General features: G+C 45.9%; 6 protein-coding genes across 6 annotated transcripts; 2 read left to right on the plus strand and 4 right to left on the minus strand.

Moving 5' to 3' along the window:
• Window positions 1-10146: 10146 nt before the first annotated feature.
• On the minus strand, window positions 10147-11427 carry PpBr36_04211 (uncharacterized protein; the record flags this gene model as incomplete). The annotated part of the gene is made up of 1 exon (XM_029891375.1): window positions 10147-11427. The coding sequence occupies one exon, from the start codon at window positions 11425-11427 to the stop codon at window positions 10147-10149; it is 1281 nt and encodes a 426-aa protein (XP_029750206.1).
• A 498-nt stretch (window positions 11428-11925) lies between these two features.
• Window positions 11926-14806, minus strand: PpBr36_04212 (uncharacterized protein; the record flags this gene model as incomplete). Its single annotated transcript, XM_029891376.1, has 5 exons — window positions 11926-12814; window positions 12892-13282; window positions 13412-13942; window positions 14036-14573; window positions 14729-14806. The coding sequence occupies 5 exons, from the start codon at window positions 14804-14806 to the stop codon at window positions 11926-11928; spliced, it is 2427 nt and encodes an 808-aa protein (XP_029750205.1).
• Window positions 14807-15224: 418 nt separating this feature from the next.
• On the plus strand, window positions 15225-16381 carry PpBr36_04213 (uncharacterized protein; the record flags this gene model as incomplete). Its single annotated transcript, XM_029891377.1, has 4 exons — window positions 15225-15404; window positions 15464-15598; window positions 15656-15828; window positions 15919-16381. The coding sequence occupies 4 exons, from the start codon at window positions 15225-15227 to the stop codon at window positions 16379-16381; spliced, it is 951 nt and encodes a 316-aa protein (XP_029750204.1).
• A 1036-nt stretch (window positions 16382-17417) lies between these two features.
• On the minus strand, window positions 17418-18338 carry PpBr36_04215 (uncharacterized protein; the record flags this gene model as incomplete). The annotated part of the gene is made up of 3 exons (XM_029891378.1): window positions 17418-17784; window positions 17874-17947; window positions 18027-18338. 3 exons carry the CDS (start codon window positions 18336-18338, stop codon window positions 17418-17420), a joined length of 753 nt encoding a protein of 250 aa, XP_029750210.1.
• Window positions 18339-22354: 4016 nt separating this feature from the next.
• PpBr36_04216 (uncharacterized protein) lies at window positions 22355-23041 on the plus strand (the record flags this gene model as incomplete). Its single annotated transcript, XM_029891379.1, has 1 exon — window positions 22355-23041. The coding sequence occupies one exon, from the start codon at window positions 22355-22357 to the stop codon at window positions 23039-23041; it is 687 nt and encodes a 228-aa protein (XP_029750209.1).
• An 877-nt stretch (window positions 23042-23918) lies between these two features.
• Window positions 23919-25383, minus strand: PpBr36_04217 (uncharacterized protein; the record flags this gene model as incomplete). The annotated part of the gene is made up of 6 exons (XM_029891380.1): window positions 23919-24242; window positions 24340-24488; window positions 24559-24660; window positions 24715-24878; window positions 24959-25113; window positions 25189-25383. Coding segments are annotated over 6 exons (1089 nt in total), but the record flags the coding sequence as incomplete, so codon positions are not given.
• Window positions 25384-27290: the final 1907 nt, after the last annotated feature.

A 27290-nucleotide genomic window follows, 5' to 3' on the forward strand; every position in this document is an offset into this window, starting at 1 on the left:
GCATGTGTAGCGCTATTTGAAAAGGGTGTGGGTATTTTACCGCAACAACACACTAAATCACTGCATTAAACCCACTTCACACTGTGTTTAATTTTTCAATACAAAGTGACTCACAAACTGCGAAACCACAATTGTTATTTGTACAGGGATTGCGGTTAGTCTAGGAATCCACTTAATAAGTACAAACTCACAAATAACTGCGCAATGGCCTTTGCAGCTGCAAATAATGCGGTTAGACGGAAAGCTTTTATTACCCAGGGAGGGTGTTATTTTTCATGCACCGCAATACCTTAGCCGTAACCAAACGATTCTTTTCGGTAACAAAGAAAAAGAACCTGTATAACTTGACTCTCAGTGCGGGAGGGCGGTTGCGAAATTGCGCATAGCTTTCCTTTGGGTATGTTCCATTGTTGAAATTAATGCCTGTGAAGGGCGTTGCGCAAAAGTGATACCAGGATTGAGATTTGTGCTCTCTCGTGTATCCCTATTCGTTACCACCTGTACTGAAAAACGAAACGCATGGCAAGGTGGATCTATTTGCGGTGAAATAACGAGACTCTTTGCAAAGAGTCACTGCAGTGAACCTGGGTTTTTCTTACAAGTCCCAGTTAAAAAACCCCCTGCGCTAAATTAGCTCTTAAGTTCGGCATTTGTAGATCGGCTCCAAGCTATTCGGCTTTATTAACTAGATCAACCCAGAAATTACTCTAGTCCTGGTAGCTAACTCCCAAGGGGAAACTATAAAAAATCTATAACAACTCATTTACAGTGTTTAACTATCTGTGGGTTATCAAAGCAATTACCTAGCATCTTTTATGCTTAGGCGTTACGGATTAATTTCAGGATTACCCGGTTTACTCCTCTCACTATTACTTTGAAAGCTCAAAGGGGTATATCTAATTGTCCCTTGGATGGAACCTTTCGATGAACGGCTTTAATAGCTCCTGCTAAATATGATATGTGCTAAACTCTACTCCCATACTTTTGATGCTGGAATTACGTTTCGTAACTGTCGCACTTGGGTTAGAATCCCAAGGGAGCGAATCGGGCCCGGGTGCTTTGCTTCATCCTCAGAACAAATTGCAAGCGATTTCATTCTGTAAATCGAAGAAAGGGAAAATAATTTTATATAAGAACCCGGATAAATTATTTGCCTCGGGCCAGTCTTCCTAGGGCTAAGCAATAGCTTAACCATGAAGCAACAAGGTAACTAAAGCTTTAATTACTTGGCCATATTGGTTGCATATCAATTTAGACAACAGTCAACCTGATTAACATGCACTGTTTGAAAAATGCGCGCGGATGGGTCTGGACATTCCGAGGGACTGGTACAGCTCCCCGCGACAGGGATTTGCAGCAAAGGTTCAGCATATAACATTTATCCCCTTTAATAAATACCGTCCGAATAGTGCCAATATGGGGCAGCCTCTACCGAAAGCCCTGCAGAGGAACATTTTAAGATTTTGCTTTAATAACAAAGGTTACAAATAAACAGTTATACATTGTACAGTTAAGGTTTTAAAAATACATACAATCTAAAAGACCAATTGGAGTTGGCTTTTACGGTAATATTGATTTGCGTGCCCGTTTTTTCACCTGAAACTGGCCTTTTATCGACGAACTATGGTTGTGAGGCTTGAGATTCAATTTTCTTCTTTCCAGGCCGTTTTTTCACGGGCCGGGACGTTTTCCCAACTATTATGGATTATATAATTATCGTCGTAATATACGGTCCAGCTTATTAGTTCGTGCTAATCCGTAAACGTTATTTATTGGTAATTGGTTGCGTTAAATCCTCGTAATTTTTCTGGTTTGGGGGAAAACCCAGGTGCCTTATTTTTGTTTCCGGGGCAATTTCGGGCGATATACCCTGCTTTATCACATTTAAAACATTTGCCGCTTTTGGGGTCCTTGTAAGGTTTTCTATACTAAATGGCTTAAGGTCTATAGGGCCGTTATAAATGCCGTACGCAGTGCTATAAATTGGGTTTGCCATATAACGGAATCAATTCCATCCATTATTCTTATAATATATTGGCTGGTGTTGGTGTTTGCGTCCCGTGTTAGCTTGTCGTATTAAAGAGACGAATACTCGTTATCCTCCTTGTTTTTCTTATCGTAGATTCTACTATCCAATTTAATAGCGAGTTCGACGTACTCGAACAAATCCTCGGGTCTGTCGAACTTAAATATTTCGTCTTTTATTTCAAATTTCAGGCCTTGGTAAAATTGTAGGATTTTAATTTTTTGGGTTATACCCAGCCTGGTTGCTAGCCTTTCAACTTCGGTTGCATAGGCGGAAGCTGATTTGGTTTATCGTAAATTGGCCAAATTACGTTCGGTTTATCGCTTTTTATTGGGTTTCTGGAATAAAAAGCGGAGGGTGCGTTCGTACCCTGCAAAAGTTGAAAAAAATTCGGTAATTTCCTAGCGTCGTTTTTAAAGGGGTACGTCGAACCATTCCTGCAATAAAAACTCGAATTAAAATAATATTCGTCCGCGGAAAAAAGTGGCTACGTATACCATTTTTTCTATTTCGTTACGGAAAATTTCCAAATAAAACGCCTAATAAATACGTATTTGCACCAGGTATCCTTTAAATTGTCCGGATATACCATTAAATATAACCGGGGGATTAAATTCAAATTTTTCGCGCCTATTAAAAAGGGTTGAAAAAATATTAACACCGGTTCGAAAAATCCGCAATTTTTTTTAAAATTGGGTTGCGCGGAGCGTTTATTCCTGGAGTTGTTAAATGGTTTGGGTCATTTATTTGCGTAATTGGTTTTTGTTATCGTCGTTATCGCTATCGTTTTCAGGTCGAATAAGGGCTTTTTGCGCCGTTTTACTGGACGTGGCGGGCGATTTAAAAATATTGTTTTTAAACGTTTAAAAAAACATGTTACCGGGTATTATTTAATATATTTAAAGGCAAAATGTTAAATAAAAGCAATTAAAATATTACGATTAAGGTATCGGGTAAATAACCTGTTTTTAAGGTAAAATACAGTGGGTTAAAACAATTGGACGTTTTATTTGGGTAATTGGGGGTCGCAATAATTGGGGTGAGATTATAATCGTTTTCAAATAAATATTAAGGTTAATTAAAATTTAATTGCTGTTAAGCAATCCTAGAATCGAATTTATTTGCATAATAATAAACGCGTTTTATATAAACTATATCCTTGATATAATCTCTCCCAATCTTTGGCGGATCGCAAAAATTATTTCCTTTAATTTATTATAGTCTTTAAAGGATTATCAAAATGATTTCCTTGGCAATTACGTAATACCACGTGATTGGGTCCTTATATAATCCTGTTATCGCTCGGTGTCTTTTTTGGTCGGGTGTCGTTAGAAGGGGTGTAACCCCGCCTAGCCTTATTAGTACGGACCCGATTATTTGTAGTCTGAGGACATCTTGTCGCATTTCGCCGTTCATGGCGGTACCACCAACGATAATTTGTCGCATTTCGCCGTTTATAACGGTATTATTAATAATATATTTAATATTACGATATCGTTTATAATTACTTTATTAATATAAGGATAATTTGTGGTATTCTGCCGTTTGTAGCGGGTATATACAATATATTCGCATTATAATGGCAAAAGAAAATAGTGTACCCATAGTATGCAATTAAATATTCGTATAAAAAAATAAATAAAAATTATAAAAATATATAGTAGTTTGCGTTAGATTTATTGGAGTTTGCTGATTACTTAAATGCCGGTCGCGCTTTTATAACCACTGTATTTGAAAAGATATTAAAATATTAAGTAAAATTTGTAATTTTTCATTATATTTAATTTTTATTGTGAATAATAGTATATAATATTAACTTTAACTTTAGTTACAGCATTTATAGCCTAGCAGACCCAATACTGCAAAGTGCATGCAATTATCGATTAAAACAAAAGTATTATTAATATTTGTATATTAACTAGCATTTTGTTAAAAACCTGAATAATTTACGCAAATATTGGTAAAATTAAAAGAAAGTTTAATTTCGGCATTCTTTTATCAATTTATCAAAGAATCCTACTTTACTTTATTTTATAAATTTTATTTAATTAAATAAAGCAATAAATATAAAAATAATATACATTCAGCATTTTTTTATATAAAAAAACAAAAAGGGCCGGTATTGTAAATCGGGTTTTACGTTGACGTTTGTTTATATACATTATCCACTTTTTCAAATTTTGGTTTTATTAATATTAAAATTGGTAAAAATGTAAAAGCATTTCGATTGTAAAATATATATAAAATTGGATACACTTTACCTATCCGCATATTTAACGGCTTATATAATTAGATATACGTATCAAAATAGGGCATTATATTAAATATATATATGTTACCCCCCACGTGCAAAAACCACAAAATCTGGCTACAAAACAAAAATAATATGAAATTAATCAAATAAAGCAAAAAGATTTATAAAATACACATTTAGCATTCTTTTTTATTAAACAGTTTTTAAAACCGATATTATAGATAGGATTGGACTCGGATGTTTGTTTATATACGTAATCGAATCTTTGAAGCTTTGGTTTCATTATCGTTAAAATTGGTAAAAATATAAACGAGTTTCGATTGTAAATTATAAATAAAAAATATACACTTTGCCTATCCGCTTATTTAATTGCTTATAAAATCTGGTATATGCACCAAAATTTCTAATAACGATATATATATATATATATATATATATATATATATATATATATATATACGACCCTCCACGTACAAAAAATATAAATTTGGTCAAAAATTAAAAATAATATTGAAAAAAATCGAAAAAAACAGTACCGCCATAAACGGATTAAGGGCAGGTAATATCGAATTCGGCCATTATAATAGATAAAAAAATAAATCGAATCGCTGCTAATAGCGGTATTAAACGCTATTTTCAACGATATTTTATTTTTTCAATATTGTGCATGGTTGTGGAATAATAAAGGAGTTTCGGTTAAAAAAAGGCCAAAAATACCGCCATAAACGGCGAAAATCGACAAGTTGTCCTCAGACCTGAACCAAAGCGTTTTTTGGATGGACCCACAGGTACATTGCAAAGCCGCAATTGAGTTACGAAGTGGAGCGAAGCGAACGAAGTGGATCAATTGTGGAGCTTTGGGCTTCAGGGATGAGCCCTGAGACTAGATTATTTGGTCGTAACACGATTATCTGGTCGTAACATATACGCTGGTTGGAACTGGCGCAATTACGGAATTCTTATCGTACAACCAGCGGGATAATAGTAGGTATTAATGCTGGTTAACGCTAATGCAATTAAATTATTACGTACGAATAATACGGGAAAAAAGGTGTTTAACGTAGTTTCAGGGCTTATCCCTGAAGCCCAAAGCTCCACAATTAATCCACTTCGTTCGCTTCGCTCCATTTTGTGGCTCAATTACGGCTTTGCAATGTATTTGTGGGTCCATCCAAAAAAAACGCTTTGGTTCAGGTCTGAGGACAATTTGTCGATTTTCGCCGTTTATGGCGGTATTTTTAACATTTTTTCGACCGACACTCCCTTATTATTCCACAACCACGCAAAATATTAAAAAAGAGATATCCTTAAAAATAGCGTTTAATAATGCTATTAATAGAGATTTGATTTATTCTTTTATTTGTTATAACGGCCGAATTGGATACCACTTGCCCTTAATCCGTTTATGGCGGTACTGTTTTTTCGATTTTTTTCAATATTATTTTTAATTTTCAACCAAATTTCATAATTTCTGCACGTGGAGGGTCGTATATATATATATATATATATATATATATATATATATATATACCGTTATATTAGATTCTGGTGTTCATACTGTATTATATAAGCAGTTAAATAAGCGGATAGGCAAAGTATACACTTTTTTATATATAATTTACAATCGAAACTGGTTTCTATTTTTACCAATTTTAACGATAATAAAACCACAGTTTCAGGGATTGGGTTACCTGTGTAAACAAACGTCCACGAGGAGCTCAATCTATAATACTGGCTTTCAAAGCTTTTTTATATTAAAAAATACTAAATGTGTATTTTATGACTTTTTTTGCTTTATTTCTTTAATTTTATATTATTTTTGTTTTGCAGCCAAATTTTATGGTGTTTGCACGTGGGGGATAGCATACATATTTTCAATCTAGTAACCCAAGTTGGTACACATATCCGATTATATGAGCCGTTAAATAAGCGGATAGGTAAGGTATACTTAATTTTATATATAATTTACAATCGAAACGCTTTTATATTTTTACCAATTTTAACATTAACAAAACCAAAATTCAAAGGGGTGGATAACGTATATAAATAAAAGTCAACGTGAAATCCGACTTATAATACCCGCTTTTCTTATTATTTAATATAAAGAGATGCTAAATTTGTGCCATTTTTCCATTTTTTGCTTTAGTTAATTAAATAAAATTTATAAAAACAAAGTTAGATAACATTTTTTTATAAATTTATTAAGAAATGGATACATTAAAGCTCTTTTCAATTTCACCAATATTTGCGTCAATTTTTCAGTTTTTTCATAAATTATCAGTTGATATAAAAATATTAGTAAAACTTTTATTTTAACCCATAATTACATGCACCCTGTACTTCTGGGTCCGCTAGGCTATAAATACTCCAACCCTCTTTTAAATCAATATTAAACGCCACTATTCAAAATAATAATTAAATATAATGAAAAACTACAAATTTTACTAATTATTAAACTATCTTTCCTAATACATTGGCTACAAGAACGCGGTGCTCAGGAAAAAAATCACTAAGCCCCAATTAATCCAACGCAGGTAATATTATATTTTTATAATTCTTATTCATTTTTTATTCGAATATTTAATTGCATATTATAGCTATACCATTTTCTTTTGCTATTATAATACGAATACAATATCTATACCCGCTATAAACGGCGAAATGTGACAGATTGTCGTTATTAGTACCGGCGTACGGCTATAAACGTCGAAATGCGACAAATTATCGTTGTTAGTACCGCCATAAACGGCGAAATGCGACAAATTGTCCTCAAACTAGAACGAACGCGTTTTTTTCGGCCAATATAATTGGTCGAAAAGCTATGTGGCTAAAAGGTACATAAAGCGCTCGGTCCCCACTGCGAAACAGGGGGGTCTTGTTTAAACACTGAAATTATAATTAACGGTATCGCAATTAATCGTACGTGCGTTTCAAAAAAAATTGCCAATATTAAAATAACCTCATTAACGCGTATGCACGAATAAGGAAATCCGGGGCGGAGGATCCGACCCGGCGAAACGGGATAACTAATTGCGGTTTATGGACCGCAATTAAATAGTTAAAAACGACGCACGGACCGCACGCAAAATTCTAACTAACGGTACAATAATAACGTATTATCGCCAAATTTAAATAGAAAATTATACCGAATATATCCGAATATAAAAAAATATATCGTTATTACCTTTTATGTTAAATTTTACCACGATACATGAATAAACCCACGGTTTTACGAATAAAAATATTTATATACAAATTTATAAAAAATGGATATATTAGAATTTTTTCTAATTTTACTAATATTTGCGTAAATTATTCAGTTTTTTAAATAAATTATTAATTTATATACAAATATTAATAAGATTTTTATTTTAAACGATAATTGCATGCATTCTTTAACTGTGGATCCGTTAAACTATTATTATTATAAAGTAATTCTGATAAAATATTATATGTCATTATTGAAAATAACAATTTAATATAATGAAAAATTACAAATTTTACTAAATATTTACATATCGTTTCAAATAAAATAGTTACAAAAACGCGGTATTAAATTGAAGAATGACCATGTTCCAATTAATCCAACGCAGGTTATCTTATATTTGTATGATTTTTATTTAATCTTATATTCGAATATTCAATTGCATATTGTGGTTACACTGTTTTTTGCTATTATAGGGCGAATACAGTGTATATACCCATTATAAACGGCCAAATGCGACAAATTGTTCTTAAATTAAAGAAATGGTTATTGGCGATATTGCAACATTAGGTATATTATTGATAGTACCGCTGTAAACGGCGAAATGCGACATTGGTCGAAAAGCCATGTCCCTGAAAGGTATATGGAGCGTTCGGTCCCCACTGCGAAGCAAGGGGGTTTAGTCTGAGCGCTGAGACTATTTTTTAATATCCACAGACCATATCGTGACATTTTCTGGCCTTTTTGCGGAAAAACCTTGACACTCGCCCGCGTTTTGCATCCCCGGCCGCTATAGCAGCCTTTTCCGCATCTTCTTTTGCCCGGTTTTCACGTAACCAAGCCACGTGTCTAACTTGTTCACGTGTGTGTCCGTTATTGTTTATTTCAACACCGTATTCGTTTCTAGCGCCACTAGAGGTCCAAGCCGGCTCCACGTGTTGGGTAGTGAAATGGGATGCGCTTGCGCATAAAATTGGAGTGCAAAATGCTAAAACAGCTGTTGATCGGAGGACGAGCGCGAAACCTTTCATTTTGAAATAATTTTAATGAAGAGAATTAGAAGAAGTAATAAAAAAGATTGCGCGGGTAAAAGGTTATAAGGTGAGAACGAAAGGACAGCGAAAATGAAGCAATAATAAAAAAAGGATGAGGGAAACGTTCAAGTGATATTATTTGCGAAGTTGGGGTTCCAAATTTCATATATTCACAACTTGTGATTTTGGGCTCTGGGGAAATATATACCTTTGTTGTTGGGGCTGTGCAGGATAAATATAAGTTCTTTTTTCTTTTATTATATTAAACTTTTACAAGTTGCATAAAGTAGTTTCAAAAATTGCCAGTTTTAAACCATTAAACTATATAAACAAAACGAGATATGATAATTCTTAATATATAAATTGCTTTTATTTTCAAATAACGCAAACCTAAAAATAGTTAATATGCCGTTTTCTGGAATAAGGCATTCCAAAACCCCCCACGGGGGCCCGTGGCAGCCCAAATCGGTGGGGCGGCCAACCCTAGTCTCGATGCTCAGACTAGACCCCTGCGGGGTCCGGGCGATCCATGTACCTTTCAGTACATATATATATATATATATATATATATATCACATGAGGTAAAAATGCTTTTCTAGTCCAGATCCGACCTCGGCGCCAAGCCATGATACTTGGCGCCCTTCTTTTCATGTTTCTTTTCGTCAGTACAGCAAGTAGTTCTGCCGCTGTGAAAATAGACTCAGGGAGCATCAAGAGATGGTAAAGTGAGCGGGCTCAGGACTCTGGATACCTCGATACCCAGTTCCCAGATCGGGGAACAGCTTGGAGTCGCAAGTACTAAATCTGCAGCGACAAGGGCGACGATGACGCCAAGGCCGGCCAGCTCGACAACGAGGCGGCGCAGGAGATCAACCGCGCAACAGACCCGAGCGCGGAGGGGGACGAAACCGAAGCAGACGGCTAGAAACCAATTGTTCAAAGGAAGGATCACCCATCGGCCCGCGGAGAATCCACGGCAGATTCCCGGTTGCCATGAGGGCGAAATACTTTATCATCAACAACCTCATGGACCAAGATGTCAATATGAAATTTGGCGTATTATTTCTTGACAAAGCGCAGTCGCTTCGCAACAATGCCGCAGCTTTCTGGATCCTGGCCAGCAAATTGCCGCGGACCCCGAACTCGGGCATGATTCCCGTATCGGCCACACCAGTCCTCGACTCGACCAAAACTTTGCAGATGGCGCAAACGAGCTAGGAAAAAACTATGCTTTATATCGATGTATATGATGTTGCATTGCCGACTTATATGTACTACTGAGAAGCCTAAACATGCCAAGGTGTCTCTTGGGGAAGCTGTCATCAAATAACAGGGCGTGTAAACGCCGCTTCTTGGTTATTGTCTCCCAAGGCAGTACATGACATCCCAACAGAGATTGCAGAAGCCAAGACAGAGAACTGGGTCTGGCACTGAGGCTGCTCCAGAGACTACAAATCTCAGCTCCAAACCGCCGCCGCACTCGGAGCATCTGTCGACGGTCTGCACTAACATGCTCCCTCGAGGATGTTGAGACAATCTGAAAGTGAGAGCTCAGCAGCCATAGTAAACCCCCTAGACAAATTATCTGGTAGATGTTCAATATGCAGACGCTCGATTTATACCCTAGTCATGACATATGATACAGAACCTTGCCCTCAAACAACCTCCTCGCCGTCCTCGAGACGATGCACCTATCTATCGCGAGTCCCTGCTCGGCGTCGGAGCGAGTCCACGTCTCCACCTCCATGACGCCGCTGCCGTGATGAACCCGGATCTGCCGCTTGACGATGCCCTGCGCGGCCGCCGGCGGGCTCGGTGTCCTCTCTGGAGTCGGAGGCAGGCCGTGAGGTAACGGCGCCTTGCCCTTCTTGGATATTTGGGAAAGCCGGTGCGCGACCGTGCCCTCGACCGCGACGGCACTGGCCAGACACACGCCGCCTGTAAGCTGCAGGCTGGGGTGTGGCTTGCCCATGCTGTACGCGCAGACCACTAAATCCGGTGAAGTGGCTGTCGGCAAGTCGTCTGTTGTCGTGCCACCGAGGCTGTCGGCGGACGGCGGCGGCGCGGACACGTACGCCAGCTTTGGCGTGCCGCGCACCAGCCCGGCGGCCTCTACGCTGTCAGCCAGGCCCATGAGGACCGCGCCGCGCCGACGAAGGGCCTCGGCCACCTCGAGCGCGAGCGGCGAGTCCCGCGGCCGCGTCTGCACCTGCCCCGGGAGCGTCTCGAAGTCGACGAGAATAAACGGGTTCGCCGCGTCGATGAGCGTCATGTCGACCGCGAAAGCCGGCAGGCCGGCCACCTCGCCAACCTGCATGCTCTCGATCCGCCGGCCGCTGGGAAACAGCCTGCCGGTCATGCTGCCGGCGGGCTCGACGAAAGCGACTCTGATCTCGCTGCCGGGGCTCTTGACGCCCGGGATGTGGAAGGCGCCGTCCTCGACCACGCAGCCGTCCTCGTCGACCTCTACCGTGTCGATGATGAGCCTCTCGGTGTTTGTGTTGAAGATGCACACGTCGACAAACTGCACGCCCGGCGGCGGGACGACCAGGCCCTCGTGGATGGCAAACGGGCCCACGCCTGCGCACATGTTGCCGCAGTTGCCCGTCAGGTCGATGTTCTCCTTGCCGACGGCAACCTGAACAAAGGTGTAGTCAACGTCGACGCCCGGCCGGCAGGAGGGCGCGACGACGGCGACTTTTGAGGTGACGCTGCTGGCGCCGCCGACGCCGTCGATCTGGCGCGCGTCGTCGTACTTTGAGCCCATGGCGGCCAGGAGAGGGGCGGCCCATTCTGACTCCGAGGCCGGGAGGTCCTTTCGGTGTAGGAAGAGACCCTTGGAGGTCCCGGCGCGCATCAGCACGGCCGGTATGGAGCGGCGCACCCTGCGATGTGGGGTCACGGCCATGTTTGAAGAGGAAAGAGGGCGGCAGCTGTAGGATGACGGGAAGGGTGTCACATGCGCCACCTGATGGAGATGACGCTTTGTTATTGTATGTCTGATAAAGACTATGAACGATAGCTTGGGGAGGGAGAAGATGCGGGAAGGTTAATATCAAGAAAGGTCATCTAGGGGATAGGATATGCCACGTAATTGAGTGCATGATCTGCTTTTCAGTGCTGAATGTATTGCTTTAGTGACAAAAATGTTAGCGAATGTACTTCCTGGGTACTTATAATCAGTCAATAAGTGCACAAACAAAGACATTTTTGGGCATCTTCGATGTGCAGCATCTTGCGTGGACACAAATCAAAGTTATCATTAACCGCGTCAAACTCCACTCAGGGGGGTGGTATCCGTCCCGCGGGTGTTGATTGCTTGCTGCATATTCCCGCGGGAACAACTCTGACTCGTAGACGAGCCCCACAAATGTCATTGTCATGGCCCTCCAGGACACGGACAACTCTAAGCAAAAGAACTGTCCAATGCGGACCCGTTGAAGCCAAAAAGCAGATCATCGAAAGATGTTGCGGCTCCAGAGACTGCAGCCCCATCGGGAAACAATCCCACCCAGGTGGCTGAGGGTCCGTCGGTACCATATCGCGCATCCGTGGAAGGGAGACTTGGCTCCGCACCAGTGAAGCCCATCACCCCTCCTGACGTCGCAGCCGCTGGCGGTCTATATTGCACCGGCTGGTCCTCAACTGGGCCAGGACGGCCCATCGCATCTTCAGCGTTGTTGTTGTCCTGACCTCGAACAAAACTTTGGATTATGCCGTCAATGTCCGACCAGCCTGTCGAGGGAGATGCATCGTCGGAAAAGTTCAGTCCTTGATGGCCCTGGTGCCGGAAGTGCTGCACCGTCTCGCCGTGGTTTGCTGAGCCGACTGTGACCTGGGTGCTTGGAACACCAGGACCTGCCAGGCTTGACCGGCGTTGGCTTCGCGAGACGCTGCTGGACTCGCCCCTGGGATCAGCGAGGTCGACTCCGAGTCGCTTAATCAGGCTTTCAACGATGGCGTTGGCCCTCCTCACAGCCCAGTTCGTCTTTTGGTTGTCCCTAAACACACCCAGGCAGGTTTCCAGGTTCTCCCGGGCCTTCGAGTCGGTGCTGCGCTTGGCGGCGATGCGCACATGGATGGTGGCGGCGACATATGTCGCGTAGGATATGAGATACGGCGCATGCCGCACCGAGAAAGCCCGGTCGTACGCTCTCAGCAGGGCAGCTATGCTATCAGCTGCAGATGCGCAGATGATGAACGAGTTGACCGAGATTGAGCGGGAGGTGTTGTAGAGGTGGCCGTCGGCAACAAAGGGGCGGTGGAGGAGGATAGCGAGGACGTGATACATGGCGCTGGAGAGGAGAGCGACTGACGAATCAGCAGCAGACAAGGGTGCCGGACGGACCGCAAGGAGGAGGCAACAACTTACTGAAGACTAAGGACGTGTGGCGGTGGGATTTGTGTGGGGTCTATGGGATCAAAATCAAGGTGTTTTGGCAAGGCCTTCTTCCACGCTACCAATTTCGAGTTGAGGTTTTCGAGCGTGGCACACAGCTCGACAGCGCTATGGTCAAATGTTCGTTCGGTATAGATACAGCTAAGTATGTCGCTCATGACCACAGACAAGCGGCACAAGGAGGTAAAGGTTGTCACACTGTAGGCTGGGCTACCACTGTATCTCTTATTTTCCATGGAGTAGGCAAAGGGTTGCCAGTTCTGCAGTTCCTCGAATGTGTCTAGAAATTTGATAGGCACGGCTGTGTCAGACTCCCTGAGAGTAGCGGGACGACCCTGGTATAGACTCTGGATCTTGTCAACCACTACAAAACATGGGTGGTGGGATTGTTAGCTGCTAACTGATGGAAGTCCTTCTCTTGCCCTGGCTTATTGATAGCGACTGGGAAGTGGGAACACAAGACAGACAGACAGCTGGAAATGTGCTTGCTTACCGAATGCACCCCAAAATACCCTCCTCCTAATCTCCACATCTTCATCCGAGAACTTGCGAGGGCCCCCCAGATTGGGCGCGTCTACGTGCATCCCCAGATCAATGATCATCCGAAAAGCCAAGCCCGCGTATAGCCAGGCGGCGCTCCTCTCGTCGCCCAGCGCAAAGAGCGAGTTTGTCATGACCAGCAGGGCCTGGATTGTCGTGATCTCGCTGCGGTCCAGAGCGCCTCCTAGCAGGCTACGCACTCGCTCTCGGAACTGCCAGCCGGCGGTGCGCACATCATCGTGGTCGCGACGGACCTCGCGGCGGGGGCTGAACTTGGAGGCGCCGAAATAGATGGCGTTGAGAAGGATCTTGGAGAAGTACGGACCTGCGCAGGCCATATCCCTCATGAAGGCTGGCCGGTATGTGATACAGAACGAGTGGTGCTGCCGGTTCCAGTGCAGAGACAGGAGATGCATTCCCAGTTCGGGATCCACACCGTCAAAGTCCAACGTTCCGGCGCGATAATTGAACTCTTCTAACTGGGCTATTTGTGTGGGTCGAAATGGGAGTCAGTAAGTGATGGGCCTTCCTGGATAGAGCCGGCGTGGGGATGGGGAAGGCTACGGCAACGTCATACATTGTTTCGCGGCTTCAGCAACAAGTCCCTTCTCGATCCATTCATCGGGCATCCGTTGGACCAACTCAGCTGCGGCGGCACGCTCATGAATAGCTTCTTCAAACAAAGTACTGGTGCGTCCATGATAGCTCGACACGCCATTGGCGGATAGCACCATTCGGGACACGCCAGGACGTTGGGGGCCGGCCGAGGTGGCCTTGGACTGGGACAACGGATCCCGTGGCCCATCGGCAACCTGATGGACCGACGGCTCAATCCCATCCTGATGCGAGGGTTCTGGCGACGGGGCCTCAGTTGCGTTTTCATTGTGGGCCCGACTGCCAGACCCGTCATGCTGGTGGGCCGAATCAGCGCCAGTTGTGCGTACCGGCGGCTCCGTCGTTCGGCGCCGCTTTCGGCGATGGTGGCCGGAACTGCTTGCTGGGCCCAGAGGGGTGACTGGTTGAGTTGAGGAGGGAGCCGACAGAGGTTCGTAAACACAGTCTTTTCCGTAAGTTTTGCAGTTGGCACATGTGGGTTGATCGTTATTGCATTTAATCTTGACGTGGCAAGGATTAGCATTTGTTTAGTCAAGCCGTTTTCAATTGCAGATTGATTTTCTTCTTTTTTTTTAAACTTTGGCTGGGGTGAGCTCGTGAGTTCGTGCCGTGACGTTAGAAAGAGAAAGACAGGCAAAGCAAAGCAGTGACAAACCTTGCGCTTCCGACAGAATGTGCAGGCCTCTATGGCACGTCTTCGGGGACGGCCAGGAGCCGTCGGTGTTGAGTCCATTCAATTTGCTGTTAAAGCGGGTGCATTGCGAACACAAAGCCGTTGACGGGAAGAGATTTCGCACGGGAAAAGGAGTGGGTGGGGTTATCTGTCGATGCCGCGGCAAGCAGCGATGAAGAAGGCTCTGGGTCAAGATCTAGGACCCACTCAAAGCACGTGATTATTTGTAATCCCCCTGAGCATCACCGGACATCCTGGTCAGTCCGATAGAGACACGGGAAGCAAGGGGATTGGTTGCAGATGAACTGGACGGGTAAGATGCGTCCCGACCGTGGCTTCAACTCTTTTTTTTTTTTTTTTTTTTTTTTTTTGTCATGTCCTGACGATATATCCAACCGTAAAGCGGCTATTAGTTACCCTGTCGCCTTGTCATATTTCTGCTTTTTGATTCCTGACACTCGCCTTATCAATTGCTGCCATGTCTTCATCACCCGTCGCCCCGATAGCATCTCCACCCGCTCCCGCCCCATCTGGGACGACATTACCGCGTTCTGCGATTGCAAACGGCAAAACCTCGCAGTCGCAAAAGAAAAAGATCTCACCTGTAGTTTCTCTCACGTCAGGAGGAGTTGCTGGTGCCGTAGAAGCTGCCACAACAGTAAGCCGCCTCCAGTGCACTGGGACGTCGTAGGATTCCGTGCTGACGAATTGGCACAGTACCCATTCGAGTTTGCAAAGACAAGGGCCCAACTGCAGCCCAGTGGCTCCAGGAATCCATTCGCAGTCCTTTCTCAGGTCGCTCGCCAAGATGGTTTCCGCTCCATCTACACTGGTTGCTCAACCTTGATCCTGGTAAGTCGGTCGCCACGCATGTATGTACACTCCTGTTAGACGCTGACGTTTTCACAGGGCACGACGGCCAAAGCCGGTGTTCGATTCATGTCGTTCGACTCTATCAAAAATGTCCTCAAAGATGAGCAGGGAAACTTATCGCCGGCTAGAGGTATACTTGCAGGCATGGTCGCGGGCGCTGTGGAGAGCGTTGTGGCTGTGACACCTACGGAGAGGATCAAAACAGCACTGTAAGTGATCCCACGCCATCATGACTCTCGTAATTATCATCAGGCCTATGCCTTTCGCCAACACGCTTACTTGCCATGCTCGGCACTCAGCATCGACGACGCCAAGTCCGGCAAGATGCAGTACAAGGGCGGCTTCCACGCCCTGACGGTAATGATCAGGCAGCAGGGAGTCGTCGAGGTGTACCGCGGTCTCTTGTCGACCACCATGAAGCAGTCGGCCACGTCCGCCGTGCGCATGGGCTCCTACAACATCATCAAGGAACAGATCAAGAAGAGAGACCTGCCGCAGAACAGCGCCGTCACCTTCGGCTCGGGGGCCATTGCTGGTACCATCACGGTCTATGCGACACAGCCCTTCGACACCGTCAAGACCAGGTCCCAGTCCGCGCGCGGCGCCGGGACTCTGGAAGCATTCAAAAGCGTCATCTCCTCCAGTGGCGTCAGGGGTCTGTGGAGCGGCAGCACAATGAGGTTGGGTCGGTTGGTACTGAGTGGTGGGATAGTCTTCACCGTGTATGAAAAGGTGTCGGGCATCCTTACTGGAGGGGAATGAGTTGACGCATCGCGTGCTCTACTCCAACAAAGGCAGGGATGAGGGCATCGGTGAAATCTGGGATGGGGTCAAGGGGGCCGTCAAGGTTCCCTTTACCTGGGTCTTTGCCCCATGCACCTCATCTTGGTCACAGCTCAAAGCTTCGGGGATTTTTTTTTCTCGTATGTAAGTCTGGGCCGTAGAAAATAGACCATGAGAAAGAACTCGTCGATGAGCACTGTCCATTAATAACTTTCGCCACAAGAGATCGTCAAGACCTTCAACTTGAGTGAGATCATAGCCTACTTCATCCCGGCGCGGCCTTCTGCCCATGCCTATGTCTTTGCCTGCATGTGCGACCTGTCTTCCGACCGCCGCCAAGCTGAGCTTTTTGGGTATTATACCGACTATTGAGACCAAAATTAGTTTTCTCTTTCGGCAGGGCTTTCAATGCTGCTGTTGCCATTCTTGGTTTTTGCAACAAAAAGTGTATCAATAATTGCGTTTAACATGACGATCTATGATCTGACTCACTACCAGCATAATCCCTCCCTATCGCCTACGATGTGTTATTGCTTGCATGCTTGCAAATTAAAACACGAAATTCAAATAACAGCAGAAAATTCTCCAAGGTAGTTTGGCGTCCCTTCAGAAAACTGTAGGACCAGCCCCAGCTCAATCACTAAAAGAAAGACCTGTTTGCTCTGAAAAACATCCTTATACCGTGATCACATATGACTTCTATGTACAAGAATTCCCGCTCCTGTCCAGACCTTTGCAAATCCTCCAACCCCGGAATGACTTGGGCTTTGCCCTCCCAGCCGGTTCTCACACACACACACACACACACACAAAAAAAAAACGAAACTAGCGTTGATCAACCCTGCCAAGTGGAAAACTTTCCAGTAGCAATCCATTCCTCAGACCCGCCGTTCCCTGGTCAACGCATCATGGACCTGCCCATCGAAAGCGAAAAAAAAAGGAAATTTCACGCCTCATCCTTGAAGGAAAAAAAAAACCCCCAGGAGTCCAACGCTCTCAAGCAAGGAGAACGAACTTAGATGATCTTGTTGAACTGGTCATCGTTGGGCCACAGCTTGTCGGACCAGGGCCGGGGGGCCTTCGTCAGGGTTTTCTTGTCCGCCCAGCTGTCCAGCTGAATGGCGGGAGACTGCATGGTGAGCCCGCCGGGGATCTCGTAAGTGGGGCCGGGAGGGGTGCCGTTGTAGTCGGACTCGACGTCGAGGTGGGCGCACTGCATGTAGAACTCCTTGGCCTTGTAGGGATTGTGAACGGCCATGTGCTCGATGCGCATCAGGTACTGGCCCTTGGGGATCTCGAGGGGCAGCTTGAAGGTGAACTGATTCTGGTTCCAAGACAGCCAGCCCTGGTCGGTTCCGTTCCAGGGAGTTGTGGTGGTCAACCTTTTTTTGGGTTGGAGAGTGTCAGTGCTGCATTTCTCGTCATATCCACGGACTACAAGGGTTATAAAATAATGTGGAGATATTCTTACTGGTAGACGGTAAACCACTTATCATCGCCCATGTACTCTGCGACGTTGCCTGTTGGGGCTTTGCTCATCATGATCTGAAACAAAAGAATCCAACTATTAGGATACGAATCGACCAAAGAGAAACACTTCAAGACCCGAGACCAGACTACATACCGTGATAGGACCTGGGTGGCCGAGCTTCAGACCGATGTTGGTGGCGAAGCCGATAACGTCCTCGCCGGCCTTGACCTTGGCCGCCTTTGGCTTGCTGGCGTGCTTTTCGGAGCCCTTGTTGCATCGGAGGTCGTTGGACTTGAGGATTTCACCATTGTTCCAGGACGGCTGGAACCCGTTGTCGTGCTCGCGCACATACTCATAGTCTTTGGTTTTCTGGCCCTTGTAAATCATGTGGGGGAACAAGTAGTGGGCGCTCGTAAGACTAGGCAGCACCGACGAAGCGGCGATGATCAAGCTGAAGTACTTCATCTTTAGGGTGGGGAGGGGTTTTTTTTTGTCGGTTGTTTTTGGTTGATCCGGTCGACTTGTTAAGGAGAGACTGTCGAAAAGAAAAGAAAAGAAAAAAACAGAAATCAATGTACAGAGAATGTATCCTCGTAGGGAGTTTGGGTAGTAAGAACGATGGTGGGAAGCCCTGAAGCTGAGGCAGAAGATACCAAGTCCATTCCACAAAGACAAGCCAAACGAAGGCTTTTATAAAAAATCACGACCTATTGTAAAGTTGATTTCATGACCCAAAACAGGGGATGTCGTTAATTCACGAGATCAGATGTTTGAAACGAGCAGGGGATGCAGCATAGATGTCGATGGACTGTTACAATCTCCGAATATTTTTAACTATTTGTCAGATGGCAACCCATCCGTCTTTGGAGCAAACGGTGGGGCCCGACCTGCCAAACTCACGCCAAAACAGAACAAATCGAAACAAGGCGCGCGTGAAGTTGACAGCCCAGCTGATCCACTCGCTTATCCCCTGAACGCTGAAAATATCCCGCCAAGACTATGCCTGACGTTGAAACGGCGCACGAAGAAAAAGGAAAATAAAAAAAAGAGAGAGAGAGAGAGAGAGAGAGAGAGGATGCGAGTCATCAAGAGCTATCCAGCCAGCCATAATCGGCCCCCCGTCCGTTTTTAACTCTGCAGATCCCGTTTACTCACGTCCCGTGCCTGACTGGGACGACACCGCATTGGGATGAAGTTCGGAGAAGACGTGTAAAACTGGAAACTGGGGCTCGAAATCTAGCTTTCTATTTCTAATATAGACGCCGTCGGAGGCGCACGCTCAGTGCCCCGGCGTGCGGTGCCCGCGCCCGCCTCCAAGAAACATTAATTCCTGGGGGAAATGTTGTCACCATGTCACCATGTCGCAAAACAAGATTAGCGACATGGCAGCATCAATGCAAGCGTTTCTGTAGATTACGCTTAAATTTCCCCAAAGGGCCGCATCTCCTACAGTAAAGTACCAGATCACCCATCACCAAATCCCTACCCTCCCCTTTTGTGGTGGTTACAGATCTCCCGGTCGGCTTGCCTGATAGGGCAGTAAGACCAGTGCAATTTGATGCGATATAATAGGAGGCCTTCAAAATAAACCCGACCAAGTCAGAATTAGACGAAGCGCTTGATAGATAATCCTGTCACTTCCACAGGAATTCCGAGTTTTCTTCGCAAAAGTCTAGAAGTCGAACGTTGTCCGAAAGCTTCCCGCCCCCGTTTCATCCAGGTCTGTTTGATCCGAGGCGACCTTCATCAGCTGCTGGGCCACTGCTTCGATTCCCGCCGTTTGCCGGCTGATCTCGTGCACGGAGGCAGCTCATCTCCTGTAGCTCCTATTCCGAATAGTCAATGGGCGGCCTAGCTTTTGGACCCTCACGCGGTTTGTGTATTCTACCCAAAATGCGGGGCGCCATTTTTTAATCTTCTTGTTTTTTTTTTTTTTTTTCTTTTTTCCCTCAGAATTTGATATATTTAGGGTAATTGGTGTGTTTGCGACCCTGTTTTTGCTTGGCGCGAAAGAACGGCAAAGATCCCTACCTAGATTTCAAGCAGCTCATACAGGGAGCTGTCAGACAGAGATTCCATACGCAGCCAATGCTTGACTCACTATTTATACCTTGGGCCGCAATTGTTTTGAAAATTTTTAGCCCTCAAACTTGCCCAGCAATTACGTCCCCAGCCCATAGAAAAGCTTTTTTATCGCCTGCAGCATGTATCGCCAAGACCCAAATCGTCAAAATAGGTGCGACGGATCAAAAAAAAAGCAGCACTTGTTTTGTGGCAGTCGGCCCAAGACCACGATCACCCATTCAAGAGATCATATCAACGATGGTTCGAATCTATCGAGAGGCACCAGGGGGCTCTCTAAAAGTTGAATCGGTTTCTGTTCGGAGAGTACACCTGCCGGGTGAGCAGGCGTATTGACATGTGTCTGAAGCCAACGGGTTGCCAGAACTTAGGAGCAAAAGCTTCATCATCATCTGGAATGGACTGCCAGCAACGACCGACACATCGAACAGTTGTAAATTCCACGGCCCAAAAGACGATAAATTGCCTAACAACCCCATCTGTCTCTCTTGTTCGGGTCTGCCCCGTGTTTAAACAGCAAACTCAACAACATCCGCATCCCCTCGTCTGCAGGCATAGATTGGATGGGTGCAACCGTCGTCATCTCGCTTGTTAAAGAACAAAACTCCGTATCTCGCGCTGCTCTCCGGAAAGTGGCAAGGTGCATCAGTGTACAGTCTCTGTGTCCCTCAACTCAGGCAATGATGTTGATCTCACTCATACTGGCCAAAAGATTAGGAAGCGCCCGGCCTCGAGCCAATATTGCCCTCTTTTTTCCCCTGCAGGCCACAACTGCGATTGCAGTCTGGTCGGCGCAGAACGACGCGGGCTTCTGCTTTGGCAGGCGTGGCAAGATTTTAATGATAATAACCACAGTCTTTGCATCTACGCGGATGATTGCGCTTTAGATAACCATCCCTGATGGGATTCTTGTCGAAACTTATTCTAGCATCTGCCTCTAAGAGCAGGACAAAAGCAGTAATACTGTTAGTCGCCGCTGCGTACAAAAAAGGGGGCGAAGCCGTCGCGATCATTTGCATTAATGCCATGACCTATCGAGGGCAGGTTGGTGGTATATGCGGTTCTAGTTTTGTGGTTTGTACAGCAATGAAGTGAAGAATCTACTTGAGGAGGCCCGAGGGTTTGGGGTGCTGAGCACCGATTTGATTTTATGACCTCGTGAAGCCTAGCTGCACCAGTCGACTATTTGAAAACAGTTTCTGAAACCAAGGTGATGCCACCATATCCTGATTGTTGTGTTAGTTTACGACTTGGGGATCATCAGCATCCTGTCTTAGCGTTTGGAGTTTGGAACTGCAAAGGTTGAGGTGCACATCTAGATTGTGACTCGTGAGAATGCTAGCAGCTTAACAAGGAAAGTGTCTTTGGTGGCCGAACCCATTTCACTTTCCTGTGTTTGACAGTAGGATCTTGGCCGAGCCTTGACTTGGGGGAGATCCGTTTGATCGATATCCCAGACGTTGATCAGCAAAGCTCCAAACAGAGTCATACGGCCAGCGCCATACCATGGACCGGAATAGCGTGCAAACCTGAGCGCGTTAGACAACCCCATAATGAGCGAGGTTAGCATTGTTGAGTGCCCTGAGCGCCTGGAAATGGGCGCCACATAAATGATATCGCCAAGCTTGCTTATATTCCAGGCTCGGACATCGGCATGCTTATAAGAGCTTGATATCACATTTGGTTTGATCTGAGTTAAAAAGCGAAGCTTCTGAAAGTTTGAATCATCAGTAGTCGGGGAAGTTCTTGGGAAAAGATATTTAGTGCATTTGAAATACCATACTTTCACGTAAGGCATCCCAAAACTCGCGAACGGGGGCCCATGGGCCGACATTTACCAAATATCACTGCTTTTACGAGCCGGGTTATCATTACACTTATGGAATGGGCGTTGGTAAAAAAGAAGATGGTGATATTTTCATGGTATAGACAATAGATGTCGCTGAGAGATGCTTCGGGAAAAAAAGTAAATTAGGAAGCACAAAAGCACAGTATTTGAGGGAAAGGCAGGGTATTTCCAAGTATGCTGCCTTGCGACTGGTTTGATGCCAAGCGAACAAACAAACCACAGCCTGGATGCTGCAAACCCTCCAGGCTAACAGATAACAGCGGCAATCAATTGGACAGAACAGTAGATGCCCCAAGTCCCCCGCTGGGATACATCCTGTGAGCCAGAGCTGCGGCTGAAAGTGGAGGGTATCTCAGCTCAATGCGCCAAGATGGGTGGCGGACTATCCTTGGTCATTGGTGCAGAAAGGAACATGGCCCTGGCAATAAACAAAAAAAAAAATAAAATAAAATAAAAAGGACACAAACACGACAAACACGGCAAACCAAGGCGTGCAAGCGGAGCACCCCAAATTCATACTCGCTAAACTAGCATCAGAAAACAAAGATCCATGAAACTCATCGATCGTCTCCTCCGATGGAGGAAAGCAAGCGACGAGGAGCGCTTCCCGACCACACCAGAACAAGCCCTCTCGGTCCTGGCCCTGGGCCATACGGATGCCGACACTGCCCATATTCTCGACCCCTCGGTGAACTTTGATCCACAATGGGCCCTCCAGAGAGAAGACATCCCCGACCGGCGCTCATTCACCTACACGGGACCGGATGCTCCCCCGCTCAGGATCCTAGATCTGGGCGCCTCGCAGGCCAGCCAAAGGCAGCTCTCGGCCGCCACCGCCATGATATTCGCCGCCAACCTTGAGCCCTATGACCAGCCCGGCCCGCCGCCGGCGCTCAACCACATCCAGAGCGTCTTGGCACGCCTTGCTGCAGTCAGAAGCTCGGCGCCTGATCTGTCATTGATCCTCATCCTGCGCAACACCGGCCCTTTCCGGCGCAAGCTGGACCAGGTGCCCATGGAGAGCTGCTTTCCCGGAGAGAATTGCTCCTTTCGGGCAGATGAGCTCGAGGGAGTGCCAGGGGTGAAACTGCTCATGCGCAAGCTCAGAGAGACGAGCCCGCGGTCAGAGCCTGGAGAGGATGAAAACTTTTACATGAATTTTATAGCTAGGAATGCGAGTGTTAGAGACATGAGCTTCATCATCTTGGTGATAAGCGATGTGGCGCGCAATCGCTGAAATCGCCAGTCAAACAACGCATATTCCGCCAAGTTGAAAGTCACTCTTGAAAGTAGCCGGCAGTATCCAGACTCTGCCATAGCCTATAGTTGCGTTATGGCTGTATATATTATTCTTCTTTGGATTGCGCCATGCACAGATAACAGGCGCGCCTCAGGAGCTGCTGCCTTCTCCTAACACATACTGATACTGCCAACTATGCTGGCACTTCAAGTCCATGGTGTGTTATATCAATCAATCTCCTCTGTGTGCCATCCTTGCCCTTGACGTTTCTGTTGTCCCGGGACTTTTATCCGGCATTACTGTTGCTGTTCAAGATTTTGGTCCTAAGCTCCCACAATCAGAGAAATTTGCAAAAAAAAAAAAAAAAAAAAAAAAAAAGAATAGTCAAATGTTCGGTTGTATACCTTGCGGCCCTTGCCTCCCAAGCCCAAATGTCGCAAAAAATCATTTAAGCCCGAAAGTAAACGGCTGCTGCGGGTGTCCTAGTAATTCTAGCGACGATGTTGTTTGTTTTCTTACCGTCAACTACCCTGGAGCTATGGGATAGGTTGACTAGTATTTTGAGTGAAAAAGGGAATGCCAAAGTGACTCGAAAGTCAAAGACAGTTGAAAATAGGCGCAATAAGAAAAGATTCATCAATACGCGTCTATAGTGGGTTTGAACAAAAAAGTCGTGTGGGCCAGTATTCACTCCTCATTCTGCTGGTAAAGCACCACAACCATCGAAACAACGTGGTCAGCGTGCAACGCCGCCACCTTTGGATAAATTCTGTCCCAAACTCAGATCTCTGGCAATAACATCCCTTTGCACAACCTCGGTGCCCGTATTTTTCTCGTCAAAAACACCAAAAACAAAAACCCAGAAAATGATAACTCAGGCCCGCAGAGCATCAAACAGTTCCCTCAACACTGGGTTCTTGACCCCCGTAGCCGTTTCTATGCTCTCGAGCTCGGCAAAAAGAGACTTTTCCATCTCGCCGAGCATCTCGGCCGCGTATTCGAGCGACCCGGACTCTTTGATGATGGAAAACATCAGCTCCTTGTGGCGCTCCCCGGCGCAGCCCGCCCTCCGCGTCTGCAGGAGCAGGTTTCTGAGCAGATTCCGTGCCGAGGGTTGGGCGCTGTTCATGGCGTGCAGTATCATGAAGCTGCATTTGCCCTCGTCCAGGTCGGTGCAGAAGCCTCGGGAATCGGTGTACTATACAGGGTCGGGTTGGAATTTTGTACATGTCAGCACGACTTGTGCTGCACAAATATGGCAAACGGTCCCGCGGGAGGAGTCCGTGGTTTCTTACCTGAGTCGACGTTAGGTTCACATAGTCGTCCCGGATCTGGAAATATCGCCCGAGCAGCAACATGAGTCTGTGTAACGGCGCCTTGGGAGCCGACGCGGGCAAAAAGGTGCTCATCAGCCTGACGACCATCAGGAACAAGGCTCCCGTTTCTGACATGTTTGTTAGTAAAGTGGCATAAAACAAAACTGGCCGATTCGGGAGCCTCCAGAACATTCTTACTTCCGTCAATCATTTGCAGGTATTCTTCCAGAGATGGGATTACAACTTCCGATGTCCAGACCAGATCGAGACCCTGCCCGACCAACAATTCCTTCATTCCCTCTAAATATAGCGTTAGCACGGGCAAATATATGAAAGCCAGGACTGGTACCTTACCTGTCACCACCTCCACCAGCTGCGGATTTCTGCTATTTGCAGCTCTCTGTATCGTATCGACAGTCTGGTAAACAGCCGAGTTGATCGTCTGCGGTGTGCCAAAAACGGTGTGCGTAGCTGGACTCGAGCGACGAAGCGTAGAACAATCTTGGATATCGTCCAGCCTGGAACAAAGTAAAGCCTGGCCGTCAGAATGCTGATAAACAAGACCCGCAAGCGTTCAAGAGGTGTCGGCTTTACTCACATCAACGACGTGTTATGTATGTCCGCTACCAGGGACATGACAAGTTCGAGCTCTGGGCGAGCGATCGGGACCCATGGGTGCAGGGCGCAGATGAGCTTTTCGCGAACATATTTGGATTTGAGGGAGCAGATATACTCGAAAGGCGCCGTAACAGGCTACGAGTGGTGAGCATCATAGTCAAAGGACGTCAAGAGCAATCTTTCGAGAGCTGCTCGCTGCAGTGGACTTACCTCCAACGTCGGGCTGGGAAGATTGACATTCAGCAATGCTTGAATGGTATCGTCTTTCCTCCTTGCGCCATTTACGTAGTCGGTCTTGTTGATGTGTCCGCCAGGATGCCACACGGAAGGAGCGGCATCTGTTCCCAACGATTGGTAACAATCTGTCGCCTCTGGTAGCTGTTTCAGGGCTTCCGTAGCGAGGGCCTAAAAGTTAGGGCTTAGCGTATGCAATTCTGCACCAGCTTTGGTTCCGGACTTACCATATTTTCTTGCTGTGATCAGAAGGGAGAAAATAAAAGAAGCAAACAAGATATTGTAATATAGGCTTTTTTTTTTTTTAGCGCGTAGGAGCGAAAGTCTATCCAAGATCAGATCAATGCTTCACGATCGGACTGGACGTATAACTTGATAAACAAATATTTTCTGGAGTCTTTATATACGTGATATCCATCACCAAGTTGTACCACAGCGCCCTCTACAGGCATGCCATGGCTGTTTAGCGTCGCAGCTGGGGGTTGATGACACGTATCGTCGGCCCTGATACTAAGGGTTTCGGAGATATGAGGCCCCAAAACCATAATCGATTACCTAGATATACGCCCCGAGCCTAGAACGAATTAGATTGCGGATCGGATCTGTTACTCGGCCTTACCCGGTAAACAAACCCTGTAAGCGCATGCAATATGTTTAAGCATGCTTTTCTTTTTTCCATCCCGGTTTCCTATACTCATCTGATCAGTCAATCGCTTGTCAAGAAGCCTTGAAATTCATCTTCGCTCAGAGGCTGGGTATACACTTCAGATGACTCGTGAGCAAGGAAACTTTGATTGAAATACGTCTTTGTCATCACATTTGTCATATCTGCTACTTTGGACCGTGAAATATTCCGGCAAGCAGTCAAGGACATTTAAAAAGTTTAAAAAAAAAACCTCACGGTGCGCATGAGGCGTTTGTTTCCTTCCAGGCCTGTGCTTTGCACCGTCCTACATGAGTCTCGCAGCGTGTTCTGCGCATTGCTGACCTGTTATGCAGTCGCTCTGGCTATGCGCCCCTGTCTGAACATGGTAGGAGTAGTTCACGTCTGTCCGTATGGTTTCTCGGTGTAGCCTCATAGGGTAGGAACTCTCTTAATATAGAATGCCGGGCATTCACGCCGGTAAAGTTGGCCCACTTTGTTGCAAGCGAGGGAATCTGGAGACAAACATTCCTTGCCGACCATGTTTTTGTGCAATTGAAAACGGCGCATTTGCCTAACAATGTTTGCTACAGCACTCTTACGACGCCACTCTTGTCGTGACTCTGTCCCGTTAGCCGTAGACTGCGGAAGGCAGGGAAGAAGGCAGCAGATACAAACACAATTGAAAGATTTGCATTTTGGGCAGCATCAGTCTGGGACATTTGTTTGCCAACTGCCACAAGAAGCCTAGTGCGATTGGTTGGTTTGTGGGAACACCCATGAAAATAAGGTCAATCGAGTGGAAATTTTGGTTTCATGGTGCGTCCGCGGCTGGGTCCATCTGCCAGTAGATGATTCAAGACAGACATATCCCTGCAGCCCCACACTTTGAGCTCATTTTCAACTTCAACGGCTGGGGGAGGTCATTCCAGCTCAGACTCTGCTTACATATGAACCTCTTTTCGGAAAGAGTTTAAGGGTCTGAAGCTAAGATTGCAATCAAGCCATTCCGACTCCTCAGTCTGCTTCTTTGCTGTTCCTCGGTATCAAACAAGCATAAGGAGGATCCTCTCCTCAAACTAAAAGAGAAATTATTTTTCGTTCGGTCCAATCAATTTTCTTTTTACTATCTGAGCTACGGTCCAAGTTTGAGTTCCCGTATCAACATGGCCGGAATCAGTCGGACTTTTCAACGAACCTACCACTTATTCTGGCTCGATTCAAAACTTAATGCACTCGCACACATGTGCAATAGTATGGAACAAGACACACCATGCACTGGCACCCCATGGTTCATCATCCATGACATAGGGCACGTTTACAAGATTCGAGTCTAGAAACGGTACAAGAAAAGTACACAACCAAGCCAGTGCAGACACATCCCTACCCCGGTATCGCCTAATGCGAATCGTTCAAAAGCTGAACTCGTCCAGCA

Source organism: Pyricularia pennisetigena, chromosome 6 (assembly GCF_004337985.1).
Source record: "Pyricularia pennisetigena strain Br36 chromosome 6, whole genome shotgun sequence".
Taxonomy (NCBI): Eukaryota; Fungi; Ascomycota; class Sordariomycetes; order Magnaporthales; family Pyriculariaceae; genus Pyricularia; species Pyricularia pennisetigena.